General features: G+C 44.3%; 1 protein-coding gene across 1 annotated transcript in view; it reads right to left on the bottom strand.

The window, feature by feature from the left end:
- Positions 1-19,466, bottom strand: part of RBM47 (RNA binding motif protein 47) — a 26,336-nt gene extending 6,870 nt beyond the window's left edge. The window contains exons 1-5 of the mRNA XM_029086360.1: positions 19,354-19,466; positions 5,956-7,115; positions 4,242-4,448; positions 444-640; positions 7-63 (exon numbers count right to left, since the gene is read on the bottom strand). Coding sequence (XP_028942193.1) covers positions 7-63; positions 444-640; positions 4,242-4,448; positions 5,956-7,084 — 1,590 coding nt within the window. The 5' untranslated portion in view covers positions 7,085-7,115; positions 19,354-19,466. The remainder of the gene's footprint in view (positions 1-6; positions 64-443; positions 641-4,241; positions 4,449-5,955; positions 7,116-19,353) is intronic.
- Between the last annotated feature and the right edge of the window lie 201 nt (positions 19,467-19,667).

The raw sequence follows: 19,667 nt of genomic DNA, 5'->3' as shown, positions 1-19,667 counted from the left end.
CCGGGCGGGGGGGATCCGCTGCACTTTGGGAGCCATAGTGTACACCGGTGTGATGGGGCGGCCCTGGAAGGAGAGCTTCGGGTTCAGATTGCAAAAAAAGTGCTTAAACTGCTGTGATATCCCGTTTCCACTCCCTGAATTGCAAACCCCTTAGAAGGGGAGGTGATAACAAGAGGGTAGGCAGCACGTGCCCCGTTGAATGAGAGTTATGGCATCATGGGGGGCTGTACCCTCCCTCCCTCACAGATTTGGGTCCCCCACAGTGGGAGAGCAGCTGTCCAAACTGCAGGTGAACTGCAGGGGTGTTGGGCACCATAACATCCTCGACAGCATCTCCTGAACGGGAACAGGGCAAGAGGCCAGACTTTCCCCCACCCTGAGTACGCAGAGCAGGACATATGGGAAGTGGGATGTACAGGAAGCAGGACTTGTGCTGAACTCACCTGGAAGGGAGGAGGCGTTGAGACAGCTGGTATTACAGCTGCGGCCGCTGCTGCTGCCGCTGCACTAGCTGGGTCCTGCTGGACGGCTATAGGGTTGATGATGTGTTCAACAGTGTGGATTTTGCCATCTTCCATCATCTTGGCTGGTGGTGCGGCCTGAAACATGGAGTACTGGGCACCGATGGCAGGGATGGCCACTAGGAGAGACCAGACACATCAGGTGCGTTGGGAACGGGTTTCCGGGACCTCATCTCAAAGAACTCTCCCTCCTGGCTGCCCCAGCTCTCCTGCAGTGGTCCTACACTGCTCTCCTCAGGGCGGGTAGCCCTGTTTGCTGACGGGGGACTTGGGGCACCTCTGCCCTCCCCATGGGTGGGAGCACCATGGCTGATACACAGTGACGGGCTCGGTGCTGCCTGCTCTGCCCAGCCTTCCCCCCCATGCTCCTGGCTTGGGCGTCCCAGGGCTGGAGCACTGCTGGGGACCGGGAACTGTGACCTGGATTTACACAGCTCCTTCTGACCACCACTGTCCTCCCCACTGGCCAAAAGCATGGCCTGAGCACAGGGATGGGTGGGAACGCCTACTGTCCTGGTGGGGCCCCTGCTCCAGCTGCAGAGATCAAGGGATGTGTAGCTGCCATAGGCAGAACTGCTCTGGGAAAGGAAATGTGGTTTGTGCTGCAGAAGTTGCAGGCAACAACTGGTCCAGTCTATGTGCCGTCCTTCAGCCAACCCTGCGAAACATCATCTCATTATGCATTTCCCAGGACTAACTTGCCTAAATATGTTTTATCCTAACTCTGCTACAGGATCAATCTATTTAATGACACCAAAAAAACACAATTGCTCCTTAGAGAATTCTCCATCATGCCAAATTGGACAACACAAAATAATTAGAGCTATGTTCTTTCAGACAAAGGGAAAACACTCTGGTCAGAATGATGGTGTTCAGAGATGGTGAGTTTGTACGTGGTCCAAAATGGAGATTCACAGCACTGCTTAGGGAAGAAACGTGCTTTGCTGAACATTCCCAACAATCACAAGAATTGGATATGAGCTGGCAATTTCCGCTCACAACCCAGAAAGCCAGTCACATCCTGGGCTGCATCAAAAGCAGCATGGCCAGCAGGTCAAGGGAGTCGATTCTGCCCCTCTACTCCTCTCTGGTGAGACCCCACCTGGAGTACTGTGTCCAGCTCTGGAGTCCTCAGCACGAGAAAGACCTATTGGAGTGGGCCCAGAGGAGAGCCACAAAAATTATCAGAGGGATGGAACACCTCTCCTTTGAAGAAAGGCTGAGAGAGTTGGAGTTGTTCAGCCTGGAGAAGAGAAGGCTCTAGCAACACCTTATTACAGCCTGTCAATACTTAAAGAGGGTTTATAAGAAAGATGGGGATAGACTTTTTAGCAGCACCTGTAGCGATAAGACAAGGGGAAATGGTTTTAAACTGAAAGAAGGTAGATTTAGATTGGACATAAAGAAGCAATGCTCTATGATGAAGGTGATGAGACACTGGAACAGGTTACTCAGAGAAGTTGTGAATGCTCCATCATTGAAAGTGTTCGAGTTGAGGTTGGATGGGGCTTTGAGCAACCTGACCTGTGAAAGAAGTCCCTACCCACAACAGGGGGTTGGACTAGATGATCTTGAAAGGTCCCTTCCAACCCAAATGGTTCTATGATGCTGTGATTTCCATTGTTGTCTCATAGTGCACACTTCCTCATTCAGCTCTTGAGCCTTTCAACAGTAAGGTTATTCACAAGGAAAACAGAGTAATAAAGAGGAGACTAAGAGGTGATGTTGGCATCTATGGGAGGTACAGCCAGTAAGTCAGAAATTAAACCAAACATGCACACGGGTTTCTTTCACTGGGGTGAAACTTGCGATGTGGAAGTGTGCAATGTGGGAAGCACTGGTGTCAGCAAGCAGTACTCTTGTTTTGATCCTGGAGACTGCAACAAGGGATCTGATCAGGTATCTTTCAGGCAGTGATGTTTCCACTACCAGTGGACTACCACTGTTTCCTCAAGCAGACCTCCATCCATGAACTTTTCCAGTTCTCCTACATCAAGTCCACCTGGTCAGCTCAAAACAGTTTTATCAGTGGTTTAAATAACCTGGATAATTTCTCACCGAAGCAAAGGCAGAGAGCTCACACGCTCCATTTTGTGGTAAATTCTGGCAGAAAAGCAGTAACAGGCAGCTGGGGTATTTGGGTGACCTCTCAGGAGTTTTCTAACCATTTGCAAAGAAATGAGCTTTAAGGTTGTTCTAAATGGTAGGAAACTTTGAAGCGCCAGGATATCTCTATTCCTCTGTTCTGGTAATGTGCTTTCAGAGTCATACCCTTTTAACAAGAGGTAAGTCTTGCATGTGGTATCTCTTACTAGATCATCTGAGGCAGCTGGGGAAACAGACCAGGTGCTTCTGTGCTGAGAGGGTGTGCTGGAACCATACCAGAGGGGAAGACCTGATAAAGAAATCTGAATCTCAACAGGCTTGAAGTGTAGAAGCATTTAGACTTGAGCTTCAGGCTCTTGTTTGGCAGTTGAATGAACTGCCACTAATAGGTGTGCATTTCAAAGCCCACTTTTCAAGCATCCTTTAGTAATACCTGGAATTCCTGAAGTATCTTTACAAACACATAGTGGTAATATTTTCTGATTGTCAGTGGGTAGTTTTCTCAGGAAGTCTGGTCTTCCTTTGGAAACTGCTCTAATCTTAACAGCCTTCCTTTGTTTCTAGACCTCTTCTCACATTGTCTTATCCAACTGTTATGAAGAACTCTTCACAGCCTTCATTAGATGCAAGCTGTAGTTTCCACTGACAGTATGGAGCACGTTTTGGGAAACCACTGCAGCTCTATTATTAAACACCACTCAGGTCCTGCAATTACAATTCACTTGGAGTGAGGAAAGGGGAGAAGACCTGAGGACTTTTGCAAGAGGGCTTGCCCCCATCACCTGCAAGGACCTTCTTCCTCAGGCTACTTTTCCAAATAAAACTTTTCCCAAACAGGATCTTGAGGAATTGCAGGGCTTCAGCCTTCATCCCGTTCACCTGGAAGGGCAAAGGCTGGATACTCAGATGAGGATGTGGCAGAAGGGAACAATCCCTGCCCTGGCCCTTGGGCCAGCTCCCTGCAGCCCAGCAGAGCTGAGAACCCTCCTGTAGATTCTGCATTGCTGGAAGCTGGACCCCAAGGGCTAGTGGCGTTGCTCCTTCCCCATGCTGCTGACAGTGATGGAGGAGCTTGCCTCAGCCAGGGACTTTCCTGCAATGGGAAAGCCCCAGGTCCTTTTCCCAGCCTTGTAGCACTGCAGAAACATGAACTAAGCAAGGGAGAGCTCTAGCCTGGCTGGAAATCTGGAGTGGGAATCTCCCAGGGTGAAATTAGCACTGAAGAAACTAAAAGAGTGGAAGAATGCTCTTAGTCACCATGCTCTAGTGTACATGACTAGACAAAAAAGAAAGTCTGCCTCCTCATGAGGAGGTGCAAAAGGGGACAGGAGGGGTGGGCACAGCTTCAACCCTTTTTAATTTGGCCTGTAGAGCTCCCACATGTTCATCCCAGGGCTCCTGGCCCTGTCCTGCTGTGTGCTTCTTGTGTGCAGAAAGCCCGGCCAGGGCCAGGAGGTATCTGGCACAGCAGAGCGCTGAGCCCTGGCCCCAGGGCTGACCCCACTGCCACAGCTGTGGGCTGGCCCTGGAGGGGTCCCCACACGCCTAACACAGGGCTTGGAGTGAGGGCTGGCTCCCCACCTCTGCTTTCCTCCCCTCATTGCACATACTAACCTGCACCTGGCTTAATAGCCACTGGATTGACCGCAGGTAGCTCCAAGTTGGGTACCAGCTCATATCCTTTCTCTTGCTGTTTGCCTTTGCCTTCGTGGTACCTGCTGTAGATGCCACGGCCGGCGGAGTATCCTCCCAGGTAGGAGCCCCTGGGGCCTGGGGCTCTGTTGCCAGCTGCACCTCGCCCTCTGCCTCGTATGCTGCCTGCTTATGATAACAACAGAAGAGGATGGTGAATAACGGGGAGCAACAGCCCTATGGGGAGCACAAACAGCCCCAGGCTGAGATCGGGCACCATGTGCTTAGAAATGAGGCTGCTCAAGTTAGTTTGATCTGAGCCTGAGTGACTTCGCTTAGGAAAACAGAAGAGTTTGGCCTTAGAAGCACTCAGTAAGCCTACGCAAGTTTGTCTCTTGATGTTTCTGACTGTACATTAACTGTTTATTTATACTGATGCAACTGCCATGACCAGTGTTATGGGTATCATACACTCAGCAGAGAGAGAGGGGCTCCTCCAGGTGATTTTATGCAGTAGGAACAGTTTCTGCTCTCTGCTCTCCTCCAGAGGAGACCCAGCCTCTCGGCTGGCCACAATGGGACCCTGCAGACATGGTCTGAAGTTGCACTGGCCTTTAGCCAACTTTGTCCCACCATTGCATATATTTTTACTAGTGTCGTTTGTTTTCTCTGCTGTTTTATTAGTAATGTGAATATACCCCAACTCCAAAAATATTGCCTTTATTTATCTTAGCAACTCCACTCATGTTACGACAGTACCTTGGACACTGCAGTATTCATGCACTCCGTGATGGCCTAATGGAACACTTACATTGGCAGTTAACTCCTTTGTAGTTCATTGTAAGTACAAATCTAGAAGTTGAGAAGAAGCTAAATTCTTGATCAACTAGGGTTAAAAATATTTCTTGGTTTACATGAGTGCTTTAAGAATATATTCATGCTAAACTGCCTGTTATGGAAATACACATTACATTTCAGGAAACTATAATTCCTGTAAGTACAGGATAATTGTAATTATAACACCAGTTATAGCTGCTAGGGATTTTTATGAATAACTGATTTTTGGTTAATTTTTAATGACTATAACCAATAACTAATTAAAGTATACACAATAAAAGAATTATTTTGCGCTCATGTGATTCCTTCTGCTCGTAGTTCTCAAATGACTTTATAAAGGACACAGCACTACTGCCATTTTAATGCAAAAGGCAAATAACACCTGGAGAGCTCCCCACTGAGAATTTCCCAGACATCCCTTCCTTTGGATGACCAGGTCACTGTACCCACACCGCCAGAGAAGGCAAAGGGAGCACTTTGTCACAATCTCTAATACTTACGATGCAGCTCTTTGGAAAGAGGCATCAGAAACTGGAGTCCTTGGACTTGCTCAGACTCAGTACAGCACTCATAAAAACCAGATCCCTCTCTTCCCCATCCCGTGCTTGGTCTGTTAGCTCATTCTTAACCATATTTTTGATGCCTCTCTCATACTAACCTGTACATGAGCAATTATTTATAGATAAATGCACTCTGTATAGTCATGAATTAAAATAAGACTGAACAGAAATATGGCAAAAAGACCTATAAAAGAGTGTTTAAGAACGAAGTGCATAGCACCAGTTGTCCTTTGGCTCCTTGAGTCGTACCAGCCTGAGATCAAACCTGCCCATCACATTCCCTAATTGAGCTTACTAACCTTTCACAAAGTAATCTCTGTTGGGCCCGATCAAGGCATTGTACGGATATCCATAATACGCTAGCGTGTACGGATCACAAGAGTAAACATAATTAGGTTGCTGAGTTACTTCAGGCGTTGCTGCGGCCCCTCCTTTTGCTGCTTTCTGGTAGCGAGTGTACTGCTCCTTGTCTACTGGCTTGGCCAAGGTAACCTCCAGGCATGAGCCTTCCAGTTCGACACCATTAAGGTTGTTCATGGCGTGAATGGCATCTTCCCTGGTTGTAAAGTGCACAAAGGCATAATCACGTATTTTTTTCACCCGCTCTACACAGCCAGGGTTAAACTGCCCAAAGACCTTTTTAATGGTGTCCTCTGTGGTCTCAATCATTAAATTCCTTACATAGAGGATTTTAACAGTCTCCATGACATCTTCGTCCACATCTATCTCTGGTTCTGCCCAGTCAACAGCAATTTGGTGTCCCCACAGCTGGATCCTTCCCGGCATGAGTTTCCTCCTGGCCATAGCTGCTGCTCGATGGCTCTCATACTCCACAAAGGCGAAGCCTCTGTTCTTCATCTTGTCTGCGGCGCTGGCATACACAATGACATCCAGCACACCTTCCGTCACCTTGGCGATCTCTTCCAGGATCTCCTCTCTCTTCTTCATCTTGGGAATGCCTCCTATGAAGAGCCGGCAGTTATCCACACTGCAGCACACACCAAGCAGCCTGCCAGGGCGGATTTCATAGTTGTTCAGCTCCCTGACGGCACGCTTTGCCTCATGCTTCTGCGTGTACATCACGAAGGCATAGCCGCGGTTCTTCCCATCAAAGTCCATCATCAGGCGCATTTCGTAGATGCGGCCGACGGTCTCGAACACAGGGACGAGCTCATCTTCGTAGACGTCGCGGGGGATTTTACCCACAAAGACTTCGCAGCCCCGAGGAGGGTGCAGGCCTTCCCACCCTGGAGGAGGGCCGCCATACTTGCGTTGCCCGTTCTCCTGGATCATGGTATATCCAGTGCGCTCCATGAGGGCGAGCAGAGCTGCCTCATTAGGTGCACCGGCAACACCTTCAGGTACTTTCGTGGTAGCCACATTGGAGGAATCGCTGCTCATCCTTGCAGTGGAGTCCTCAGCAGTCATGGTGTCAAACTCATTCACAGCTTGATAAAGCCTGGGAAAAGGAAGAACAAGGACACTAGTTAGAAGCTATTTGCTACCATGAGAATCCCACCCCTCTCTTTTGTCTTCCTGTAGCTGTTCTGCAAGTTCATTTTTCAAACTGGGACTAAGGCTGCAGAAAAGCAGATGAATGAGCCACACCAGACTGAACACTGATACTGCCAGAGGCGCATCCTGGGTGTAGGCAGTGGAGGATCACTTGCCTGTATCACCCTGGCACCGAGAGCTGCTGCACAGGATGTTGAAGTAACATGAACAGATGCCACCAAGCACCTCAAAACCTGAAGACCCTAGGGAGGCTTGTCTCCTCATTGAAAAGGTAGAGGAAGGAGATGACACAGGACTGGGAAAGGGAAGATACTGTCATGAAGCAAGAGGTTACCACCTCCTAAGTCCTCTCCTCCCTCTCAGTCATTCCTCAGTTAATCCATCTGCTCCTGAACAGCGCAAGTGCCAGGTGCCATAGTCCACGGTGAAAGATGGCAAATGCATGAGAAGCACCAGACACGGTTTCCCTCTGATAACAACCCCTGACTCCTCTAGGCCTTCACAGTAACTCTTGAGTAGGAAATAATACATATGCTTTAGCATCAGCAGGGACCAATTCTTGTTCTCTTGTGCAAAGCACAATCTGGCAAGCTTCTGAGTTGCCTGCTGCTTGTGGTACAATGTCTGAGATGTTTGTTTCTTCTGTTATTACAACAGGACGTCACAAAAGCCGAAGAGAATCACTCCCTTATGGCAGAAAACTTGCTTTAGAGCAAGTGGCCTGCACAGCCCTGCAAGTCAGCAAGAGGAAGGCAAGTCTCAGAAACCTCATTATACATTTGGACACAGGCAGAGAGTGGTAAATGCAGACATACAGGAGGAGATGACCATGCTAATAACCACAACTGCAAGGCAATGGGCTTCCTCTCTGAGCACAATTAAATAGGACACTTTGGGACTCTGAGAGTAGTTAATTCATTGACTTTTAAAGCTGGAAACTCCATCAGACCATTTAATACGAGTGATGGTATATGACATGGGCCATTACATTTTATTGTTATTTGCACATTGAGTCCTATAACGTTTATCTGAGTAAATAGTATCTTCCAGAAGGACCTTGATTTTAAGGAATCAAAGAGCTGTAGACCCCATCACTTCCCTTTAGAGCTTGTTTGTTGATCACTCCCTCAGACAAGCCAGCGTGCTGTATTTCTCACGAGGGTGTGTCTGGCTTTTGCTTCCAGCTAAGATTACTTCTTAAACCTTTCTCTGATAGACTAAGGAGTCTTTCAAGACCTCCGTTTTTGCCTTATGATGATGTTTAAATTGTATAATCAGGCCACAACTCCCCCTTTTTTAATAAAACTTGCAGGCTGAACTCCTAAATTCCTTCACAATCAATCATTTTTTCACTTAAAATTGTTTTTGTGGCCCTTTTGACAGTTCTCTAGGCTTTCAGCCTTTTTCACCCTTGTTATATACAAGGATGAAGATCATCACTCTTTTCCTCATGTCTCTGTATCACCAAGGCCTGTTTCTCCACACCTTCCTGCTAGCAAAACATGTGGCGTTTTTTTGGTCAATTCTAACCCCAAATCCTTTCCAGAAGCACCACTTGCTGAGGTTATGTCCCATGCAGCAGGCACACCTTGTGTTTCTTACTCCTAAATGCCTCAACCTTACATTCAGCCCTGTCCCAGCTGCCTTTTGAGTAGATCCCACCTACTGAGTGCTACACCATTGGTTCCTTGTCATTGTTTTTTTTACAACTCCATTAACCTTTGCATCGTCCACTGATTATTTGCCATGATTTGCATTCATGACCATTTTGTTGATGGAACTGTCAAAAAACGCTGATCCCTGTAGGAAACTCTGCAAATCACCGTAAGAAATGTTCCAAATCTGAGTTTGACAGATTTATTTTCCAAAAAAAAGGACAAACATTCAGGCAGATGTATTTATCTATGTAGTTGTGTTATTCAGTGGGACACAGGTTTCTCTCTATCCCACAAAGACCGTGATATATACCCATGGTTAGAACAATTTGGCCATTTTCAATGCATTGGTTACTGTGCAGGCAGGTCTTTCACTAGTACAGTATGCCCAAGTCCACAGAAATACAGGTGCAAGATTTAGGCACCTAAGTCTGATTTGTATGGTCCACAAAACCTATTTAAATCCTAGTAACCTTAGCACCTCATATTTTTTTAATAAAGCTCCTAAGCTGCCCAGGATTGTGCTGGTCTATATCCAGAGATGGCTCTGCATCAGCCAGGGCAAGCACCATTGTGCCTGGTTCAGCTCCTAAGTGTATTTGGGATTTGGAAACCAGACCTCTGAGCCTCAGTCTGTGGTCGGGCCTGATCCTGCGGGTGTTTTTGAGCCATGGGAGTTACATGCTGATGCTTCCGAGCCATTTTAATTTAAAAATACGGAGAGCAGAGAAGGAGGCAAAAAAGATGGAGAGCAGTAATAGCAATGCTGGTGCCCAGGCAATACTTCAGAAAACACAATTTCTTTGAAGCCACGTCTTTCATGGAAGTGCATCAGTTTTGAAAGCTTCTTGCTTTAAAATGCTGTTGATAAACATGTTTCTCTCAGATTCAAATGTTCCTCCTTTTTAATGTGTCACAGTCAGACTTTTTAATTTTACTCCTGGGAATTATTTGATATAATTAAAAAAATTAAGGCAGAGAAAAACATTTTCATTTTTCACTTGACAATTTATTCCTAAAAATGTGACTTCATTTTTCCCTGAACTAAAGGAAAGGAACAATTTACTGGGGAATAATCACTACCTTTATATGGGCCACCTGTTGGCAAGTGAACTACTTATCGACCCAGGTTTGGGTACATTGAGAAATGACTCATTACCATCAGTTTTAGGTCAGCTTACAAAATAAAAGTCTCTGTATTCTGCTGTCTGCAGAGCTCAGTCACTGGGGCTATAGTCTAGAAAGCTATAGATGGGCACCAGGTCTGTGGAGGGGGGAGAATCACAGCAAAGTCTCCCCTGCCCATCAGAAACCAGCTGGTAATTCGGTGACAGTCCAGGAACTGGCATATTCTCCAGCACTTTGCATTGCACCAGCAGGATGATTTCTAGTATTGGAAGTTGTACCTGAAGCTGCTGCTAAGTGCTGATGGCAACCTTTGCTGCAAACACTCCCATACACTGTTTGTGATAGTGAATTTTTAAATTTCTTTGTGAAATTTAAATTGCATTTATCCCTATGTAATTTATAGGGAATCAAGCTTCGTGATCAAATGTGCTTAATTTTTTTCAGTACAGCTCCACAGGGCTGGGTTTCATAAGTGTATACTACCTAAGACAATTATAGAGCCCATATAGTCCTACTTGATGTAGCTAAATACACATTTAAGAACATTCGTTGCTGCATGACACAATCAACACCTTCACAAAGTTCAGATATCATCTACCTTGATGAAAAAAAACACAGGCGTGTCTGGTCTGAGCTTTCTCTCCTCCTGTTTTTACTGCCTTAAAAAATGGGCTGACAACACAACCTAACTTTTTCATGTTGAAAAGAAATCGCTCTCAAGAAAATTGTTTTCAAAAATACCTATTCCCAAAGTGTTCAACCCTACTTGTGCATTTTTTAGTCCACGGTAAGCTAGTTGTAAAAACTTGCTACTATGTGTTAAGGGTGTACCCAAGGCATGAGCCCATGTATTGTGGGTTTAGTGGCCTTAATAAAGCCAGACTGATTTTGGTATATCCACCAAGTGTGATTAATGCCAGAAGAGGCAAAAACCAAGCTACATTAAAATATAGTGTCTTGTGAAACATAAGCACTTCATTTCTAGTCTCTGAAGAGGGAGGTACGCCTGATCTTGATGACAAAGATTCATAAAACAGAGAGACAGACTAAAATATTAATTGCTAGTGAGAAAGGTTGTGCTCTGGAGACAGCTAAGTTTTAAATGACTAATTATCAGGACTGAAACAAGACTGGTTTATTTTCTTCTTAGAAAAAGGCAAAGCCTGCCTGTTAGTTCAATGCCACCTTAGATGGATGCTAATGTCTGCCAACCTGCCGGGAGCCAGGCGTGCGAGCCCTCTGTTCAGCGTCTCTACTCCAAGGACTTTCCCTCATGCAGGTGAACTCTCAAATGTACACGTTTCACTGAAACCATTCAAATTTCACTTCCCCTTCCTTACAGAACTCCTTCTTCACTGCCAGTCAGGCAGGTGTAAATAATTCTTGCCCTAAACATTAATTGTCTTCTTTTCAGTGTGTCTTTTTTTTGCATCAGAACTCAGAATATTAAATGGGAAACTTACTGTGTTGGCAGTGACTGACCTAAAGCATACTGTGAGCAAGCAGGACTTTTATTAAATAAAACACCACGCCTTGATTAACAGCAACGTAGGGCCAAAGGCTGATGTCCCTTGTGCCAGGGCAAAGGCAGCTCGGGGACCTGGTGAGAAAGCAATGCCCACAGTCCATATAGCATCTTATCCCTGGGCTTGTCCAGCCCTGGGCATTGCCCTGTGAAGTTATGCAGCCACCTGCTCCTCTGTTGATCCCGGTCTGGTAAAACAGGTTTTTACAAACACAGGGACCCAGCCGGTGTCCTTGTGGCAGCGGCCACGTGTCCAGTGCACTCACGTGCTCCTAGAAAATGGAGTTGTTTATGTTTGCACTTAATTCATCCCTCCAGTTTTGCCTTACATAGATTTAGTGGCAGGATGTGTCCTTCTGCAGGTGACACAGCCATCAGCGGTCATATAGAGTGGGGCAGGTGCCAGCACCCAGGGTAGTCAGCAGGAGAGCCCCAGGAGACCCGCTGGCTCTGCAGTAACCGCAGGGAGGAGGGGACAGGGACACCCGTGCCCCAGCTGCAGACAGACCCTGGACCGTACAAACTCCCACTGAGCTGGCACAGCGTGTCCTCACGGACACCGCACGGCTGCCTGCTTGCTTCAAGAAACTGCCACAGTTTTGCATTTTAAGCCATAGCTGCTGCAAAGGGAAGGCTGATCACTGAAATTCTAACTGAATACACCCTGTGAATAGAGAGAAATAACAGCTACTGGTTTAAATGGGACCTTCCTAGTTTTTTAGTTGAAATAATATAGGCAAATGGTAATCCTGCTGCTGATGCTGAGCAGCAGCTCTGGAAGCACAGCTGCCATTAAAACTTTATTTTTAAAAGCTCCTTATTCATGGCAACTTTAGATACATAAAATGTATATAATAACAACAGCTTACTGATAACAACATTATCACAAACTATAACATCCACCTATCACTATATAACTTTATCACAAACTATGATATCCACAGAAATGCTCTTGCTGACAACCCAGTTTGCCTGTTTACAGATTTATTGGCTGAACAGAAAAACAAAGTGGCCACATCAGTTAAAAAAAAGGTAGTGGCTTGAGCATTGCTTCAAGTGTAATGTGCAAGCTACCTTCCCTTTAAAGATAACTATGGTATCATTATACACCAGTTTTCTTTTTTTGGCAAGACTGCAACTCCTCTCCCATGATTTATTTGCATAAATGAGCTGAAGAAAGCCAATGTCTTTGGGGCTGTTACCAAAGCTGAGCCACAGTGTGCCGGGCTGCAGGACACAGGGCCAGTCCAGCAGTCCCGCAGCTACAGCCATGGCAGGGAGCTGGCGTGCAAGGGGCTCCTCCACAAATTAATGGCAAAATAGAAAGTCCCACCTCTTTTATGAACGTGCCTAACATAGCCACCGGCCCCACAAGCGCTCGCTGCCATCCCATGTGCTTCCTGGCTTCACCCTCTGTTTGCAATCAGCTTAGGAGACATCCTGCTGGAAGCAGCGTCCTTGGCTCCTCTCCATGCACAGTGCAGACAGAGGCCAAGAGGGCAGCAGGTGCAGTGAAAAAAGGGTCCGATCTTTGGCAAAAATCCATGAAAAGACTTCACCTCTTCAAATTAACTTATATTTCAAGTGTCAAAGGCTAGTCCTCAGTGTGGTTTTCAACAGGAGTTGGACCACAGCTTGTTTCCCTACCTGTTGTGGCTAGTGAAATGCAAATGTCTGAAGTTGAATCTTGTGGTGGGTCAGTGCAAGAGAGAGTGCAGCATTTTGGCTGCAACACGGCCAAAAAGCAACACAGCTTTTTGGCTAAGGACCTTTTCTGGAAGTCTTTCATACAGGAAACAGAAGGTTGCTGGGGATGGATGATGTTTTCAGACCTCTAACAAGAAAAGCATTACTTGAAGCCAACAGGCCATGACAATGTCTGCAGTGTGTCAGACACTTTGCTTTACCTGCAGCAGAACTGGGTAAAAAGTTGCCCAAGGCTAGGGTAAAAAAATTGAAAGGATAAATTTTCTTAATAATCTGGATCATTTTGGCAAAACTCTGTGGAGAAAGTGGTGAACTGTGTCAGTAGACCCAAAGGAGCAGAAACATTGACTAGCAAGAGACTTGATGAGTAGCTTGTGATGAACAGCTTGGGAGAGTATTCTCATAGATTAGATCAGTACTGGTTATTGACAACGACATGCCTGTCTGCTGTGCAAGCTATCCTGCTGCCAGCACTGCATATTCTCATCATCATGCATGTGCCTGAATTAAGGCAATCAAACTTCTCCATCTCCAGCTAGGGTCACCTGGGAGAAACTTTTTGGCTCAGGTGTTGCATGGGACCTGAGGAAATGCATGTGCAGCAGCATTGGCTGCACCACACAATTTCTCACAGAATCATTAAGGTTGGAAAAGACCTCTAAGATCATCCAGTCCAACTGTCAACTCATCACCACCATGCCCACTAAACCATATCCCTGAGTGCTACATCTACATATTTCTTGAACACCTCCAGGGATGGTGACTCTACCACTTCCCTGGGCAGCCTGTTCCAATGTCTGACCACTCTTTCAGAGAATAAATTTTTCCTAATATCCAACCTGAACCTCCCCTGGCACAACTTGAGGCCACTACCTCTCATCATATCACTGGTTACCTGGGAGAAGAGACCAACCCCCACCTCGCTACAACCTCCTTTCAGGTAGTTCTAGAGAATGATAAGGTCTCCTCCTCTTCCCCAGACTAAACAATCCCAGTTCCTTCAGTGGCTCCTAAGGGTTATCTACTTAATCAGTTCTCATGTACGTTCAGGCATGAACATGTACAGCAATGGCTCTCTGCCACTGGAAGTACTGTACTTAAATGTAGAGAGAAATTGTAAAGTACCGAAGGAGCTGGATAAGACCGGCCAACTAAATCCCTAGGCTAGCTGCTGAAATTCCCACTTCTGCTAACAGTGACACTCAGCATCCTAACCTAGGGCCTGTCATCAGGGATCTGGCCACTGATTCCAGTGGAAGAGTTCATACTTCAAGCTTAAACTTCAGTTTTATTCTGATCAGTTAGTCATGTTCCCCTTGTATAGGGCAAGTTAAGGTTCTGGGCCTGAAAAGCAGTTTTCAGGGTGAAGCTACTGCAGAAGCAGGTCTGTGCACAATTCTCAGTTGCTTAAATTCATCCTAAGTGGCCTAAACACATTAAAAATTGTTGGTTCCATTTAAAACACACCAAAAACCTGTTGGCTTCATCTTTTGATTGTGTTCTCTTCAAGGAAGGAACATAAAGAAACTGAAAATTAAGGGTGATATTTCCAACAGTTCTCAGCCTCTAGCACTACTCCCCCTGATATCAGTTATAAAACTCTAATGGCTTCTATAGGGATATATTTAAGACAGTGGTGAGCACTACTGAAAATCCTGCCTTAAAAGTCTTCCAGGGACCGGTTATGTCCTCTAGGCACCAATCAACAGCAATGTGTTTGGCTTAAAAAACTGTAACAAAATTACTATAAATCTCTTCTTCTACTTATTGTTCCTTTATAGGAGGAAAACACCTGAAATTATTCTGTGAATTAACATCCTGGAATTTCCCAGGTCAAAACTTGAATGCTAATCAGATAATTGAACACTGAATTTGTACAGTCAACGATTGGCTACAACTTCACCCTAGGATTTGAAGGTTAAACTTTTTATTTTCATCACTGTCATTAAGAACAATAACAATCACAGATGTAATTCTCTTAGCCATATTATACCAGTTCTCTTAGCCATATTAATCTTACCTCACAGTAATTTTATATACATTTTAAAAAATGGAGCTGAAATTGTGATTTCCCTACAAAATAAAGTCACCTTGTATTGCACCAACTTCCTGCCTATCAACCCTCTCTGCATCCTTCTAAGGCATAGTTAATTTGGAGTGTGATCCTGCAAAGGCTGTCAAAGGTTCTGCTTGCATTACCTGTAAGCACTATTAGTGCACAGCAGTGAACATTCCCGGGATGGAGGTCTCTCAATGACTTGACCTCCTGGCCTACAAACTGCAAAAATAGTATTCAATGAGATATCAATGATGATATCTAAAATAATAAGGTGAGAAAACTTTCCTGAGCCTGGCATTTTACTTCTTGCTGTTGCTTTTTGATGATCACAAATGAAAATTCTGTTCCTGCATTTATGGTTTTCCCATGGTGAGAATCAAGTGATGCTGACGAAGAAGTTGATGTGCCAAAGCACCACCAACACCTAGAGCATCCTACCAACACAGTTGTTATTTTCTCTGCTTCTGCAGTGTGAATTCTGTCAATGTAATGTGTGTTTCTTCAGTGGTTTTATGCTTCTGCAGTGCCAAACCAGCCATTTCAGCTTAAACCACTTCTGAAGGAAGTTTGGGTAAGCGAAACCCAGTCTCCTCCCTTATTTTATAATGCACTTTGCTTCAAGACATTCAGAACTTTGTCCTAACAAGTTGTGTAACCTGTACGTTGTACCATTTGCCCCAGCTCTGTCTTTTATCCTGTTCAGCTTAAAATAATCCTGTAACTCTCAGCTATTTCAATAGGACTGGTTGCTGGCTGAGGCTGAAGTTATTATCCTGAAAGATATTGAAGCCACATGTTGAAGAAAGCTGAGAAGAAGAGAGATGGGTTGTGTAATTGTTCTTATCAGCTTCCCAAATCAGGAAACAACACAACCCTTCCCTTCTCCCCAAATTCCCATATTTCAGTCTCATCAACAAAGTCTATAATTACCATGGTCAGACAGGAAAATGTGTGACATATAAATAAAGAGCAATGTAGTCACTTGGTATGTAACAAGCCTTTCCTATTCTGGATCAGCTGTACTTGACGGGAAACTTTTTGAGGTGTTTGTTTACCACAAATGCAATTAAACAATGTGCTCTGCTGAGATGCTGGTACAGATAAGTGTGTCCTCCTCATTAACTGTCTGCTTTAAAAAGCATTCTTTCTAGGAAAGGGAGAAGTGTTTCATTTGGTGTGGACTAGGAGCTCGACAGCTTTTGCTCTAAGAAAGACAGGAAAAACAATCTTCTCTAACTGAAAAACAAAACCACAACTAGACTCATCTGTTTATTATTACATAGGAAAGATAAGAAATTCACCTGTTTCACTTCTCGTCTTTTCAAAGAAAAATCTTATATAGGAACATGGTGATCTAGTTTGATCATTGAAAATGTGAAAGGCTTTGTTGAACTCTGTGGAGTAGGGATATGTGTGCATGTGCTTGTGATTTCTCTTTATTATTATAATGCAGAACTCTGTTGACGTAAACATTACAGTAACATGTTCCATTCTACAGTGCAACCAAGAGTATCTAAAAAAATTCATAAACTACATTTCCCTTTGCAACCTTTCTGATTTAACTTTTTCAGCTAACTCTTCTGGAGAACCCAGAGTGAAACATAACACATCCTGCCTGTTCATACAAAGTCTGCTCGCTTAGTCAATTTTATAACAATAAAAATAGCTTCAGACTTTTCAGTTCCCCCTAATCTTATGCACTGCTTCTAATGCAACATTCTCAGTTCAGTGCTCACTACATGAACACCACAAGAACGGGGGGCCCAACCTACAACCTGCTTTCACCAGCAGGCAGAGATTTCAGGGAAAGGTGACAGGGGCCCAACGTGTTCCCTCACTCTCAGGTCGCAGAAATGAAAATCAACATAAAGCAAACCGCAGTTGGGATGTGAATGTTTGCTGCTGAAAGCACATTAAACTCAAAGCATTTGCCTCAGTCAGTGGCTGGGTAGGTTTTTTTTTCCCTTTGTGCATTGACATTTGACCCCTTTTATAATATGCACCTTGCACCACTGAAATCGAGTTAGTTATTTATTAAACTCAGGTACCAATGGCTGACTTGTACATATCACACTTTTAACTGCCTGGTGTTGCCTGTGTGGAGCAGAGGGGGATGAAAGGCAATCGTCTTTGCTGTGAAATTCTGTCATATCGGCAGAAAGAAGCTACAAAGTGCAGTAATTTGTACCTGACCTCTGATCTAAGAAGTTTGTACAAACCTTTGAACCTTGAATTGAAATTGAGAAACAAGGTTTACAAGTACAAGGAAGACATTTCCAGTACTCGTTACCTGTGCCCAGGGTTAATATTATAAATTTAAAAAAAAATGTTTAACCAAGGCAGGGACTCTCTCAGGAGGCACCATTCCTGTGCTGGGTTAACTCAAGACAATTTAAGTCTACTGAAATTACAGATTGGTTGGAAATACCTAGGGTTTGGAAATGAAATTTCCGTGCACTACAGAAAAGGAGTGGGATTTAAGACAGATGTCATTTGAAATTCACCTTTTGCTGACCTTAACTGGGATTTTTTTTTTTTTTATTAAAAGCTGAAGAGAGAAGACAAGCAACATTTGATTAAATATATTTTCTTCAGCAAAAAATGGAGCTGAAATGCAGAAATGAATAGAAATTATTAAAAAGAGTAGGAAATTACTCCCCCTTTTTTAACCTAACTTATTTTTATCCAATACATTATCTAATCTCAGTTATACAGTGCAGAGCTATATGAGAAACCCATGGAAAAATAATCAAACCAACAACATTACAACAAACTCTTGATAGACAGTCATATGGCCTTGTCTTGACTAGCAAAAAGGACATGTTTTGCAGTTCTGTTAGATTGACTGTGTTAACTTAATTATAAAGCTCTCTCAACTCTTTCAGACACTGGCAAGGTCTTTGGTGGAACATCATCAGCTATCACCAAGATGTGCCACCGTGGACTGTGTTGGGTGTGAAGGCCATCAGAGTTCAGCTCTGATAACATGACTGAAGAAGATGCCCTTTCTGCACCCCAGCCTGTCAGGCCATGGAGCATCGCAAGGGATGGCAGTAACATTTTGCCATCACATCTCTCACAAACTCCGAGCATGGTCTGTCATCCATGGCAAGCCTGGCTGTGCAAAGGGTAAAGGAGCACTTTACACACACATTTTGAAGCACAGCTTCAATCCCACCTAGCTCAGGACAGGACAACATTATACACAACTTCTGCATCTGGTCCACATGTGAACGGACGATTTTGTCATTGGTTTTAATCAAACCTCACTTACAACTACTACATTTCCCCTTTTTTTTTTTTTTTTAAAGATTTTAGATTCAAACTATTTTTTCCAGATTTAAGTTCAAACTTCATTATTGTTATCAGCACTGGCCCTAATAAAGCAATAAATGAATAAACAAATAAATTAACAGATTAACATCACGTGCCCTATGTCATATACAAGCCTTAAACATTTCACATGCTGCTTAAGTAGAATATGAAAGAACAATATGAGAACCTGATTTTCTTAAAATGCTATCAAATTTTCAGTACATTGAAGGAGTTATATAGATTCATTTTTATGAATAATACTTGCATATACAGCCCGTTTGCTCAACCTTCCTAGACACCTTCAATCTACAAGCCACAAATTCTGTACCTAAAGCAGATAACCCACTTTGAAAGCTTGATTTTTCTGTCAGTCTCTTGAAAAAGCAGAACAAAATACCAAGCAACACAGACAATGGCAGAGACAGACCAATTGAAAACACGTCAGGCGGTTGTAAATGGCTACCTTTCACTTCATTAATTTAAGATAGTAGGAAAAATATCTCTGAGACACGATTGTATTTGTTTTCCTCTGTCTAAAATATCAGTGGTTTAGTTTTCAGTGTTCTGACATTCTCTTTGCTCTTTGCTACATAAATTCTTTCAGATATTCACGTCGAGCTCGTAGTTCAAGCTTGGAAGTAGTTGCTTCCTTCTCAAACAACTCTTTAGGACCCTCTAAAAGGAAGGCAAAACCCAAACCCGATACCTTGACAATGACATACTTTTGGTCTCAACTCTCTGATAAATGAAAACCAGATAAAAAGCCCTACAGAGCAAACAAGATTTCCCTTACCTCTCTGGTCCTGCGATCGAAGTGCGACAGGTTAAGAGGACTCACGCCTTTGCCCGAGCAACCTTTCTTCCTAATGGCAAGAGCCGTGTAACCTGGTTATACAGTTTATGCATCTCTTTATTGGCCAGCGAGCGTTAGCCATTTAAATTCCTTGGGAGTCATTTGTTAAGGGCTCTTAGGCTGAGGCTAAGTGGGTGGGACGGGAGGGAGAGGGGATGTTAGAGCTGCCAGACGCGGAGAGCTCTCCAAAGCGGTTTGAAAATTAATAGAAAACCATCTGCAATGAAGGGATCTTTGGAGAGAGGGCTGGGTCC

This window comes from Antrostomus carolinensis, unplaced genomic scaffold (genome assembly GCF_000700745.2).
Source record: "Antrostomus carolinensis isolate BGI_N321 unplaced genomic scaffold, ASM70074v2 scaffold2158, whole genome shotgun sequence".
Classification (NCBI taxonomy): domain Eukaryota; kingdom Metazoa; phylum Chordata; class Aves; order Caprimulgiformes; family Caprimulgidae; genus Antrostomus; species Antrostomus carolinensis.
The sequence above is the reverse complement of the archived record's forward strand: the minus strand, read 5'-3'. Positions and strand labels throughout refer to the sequence as shown.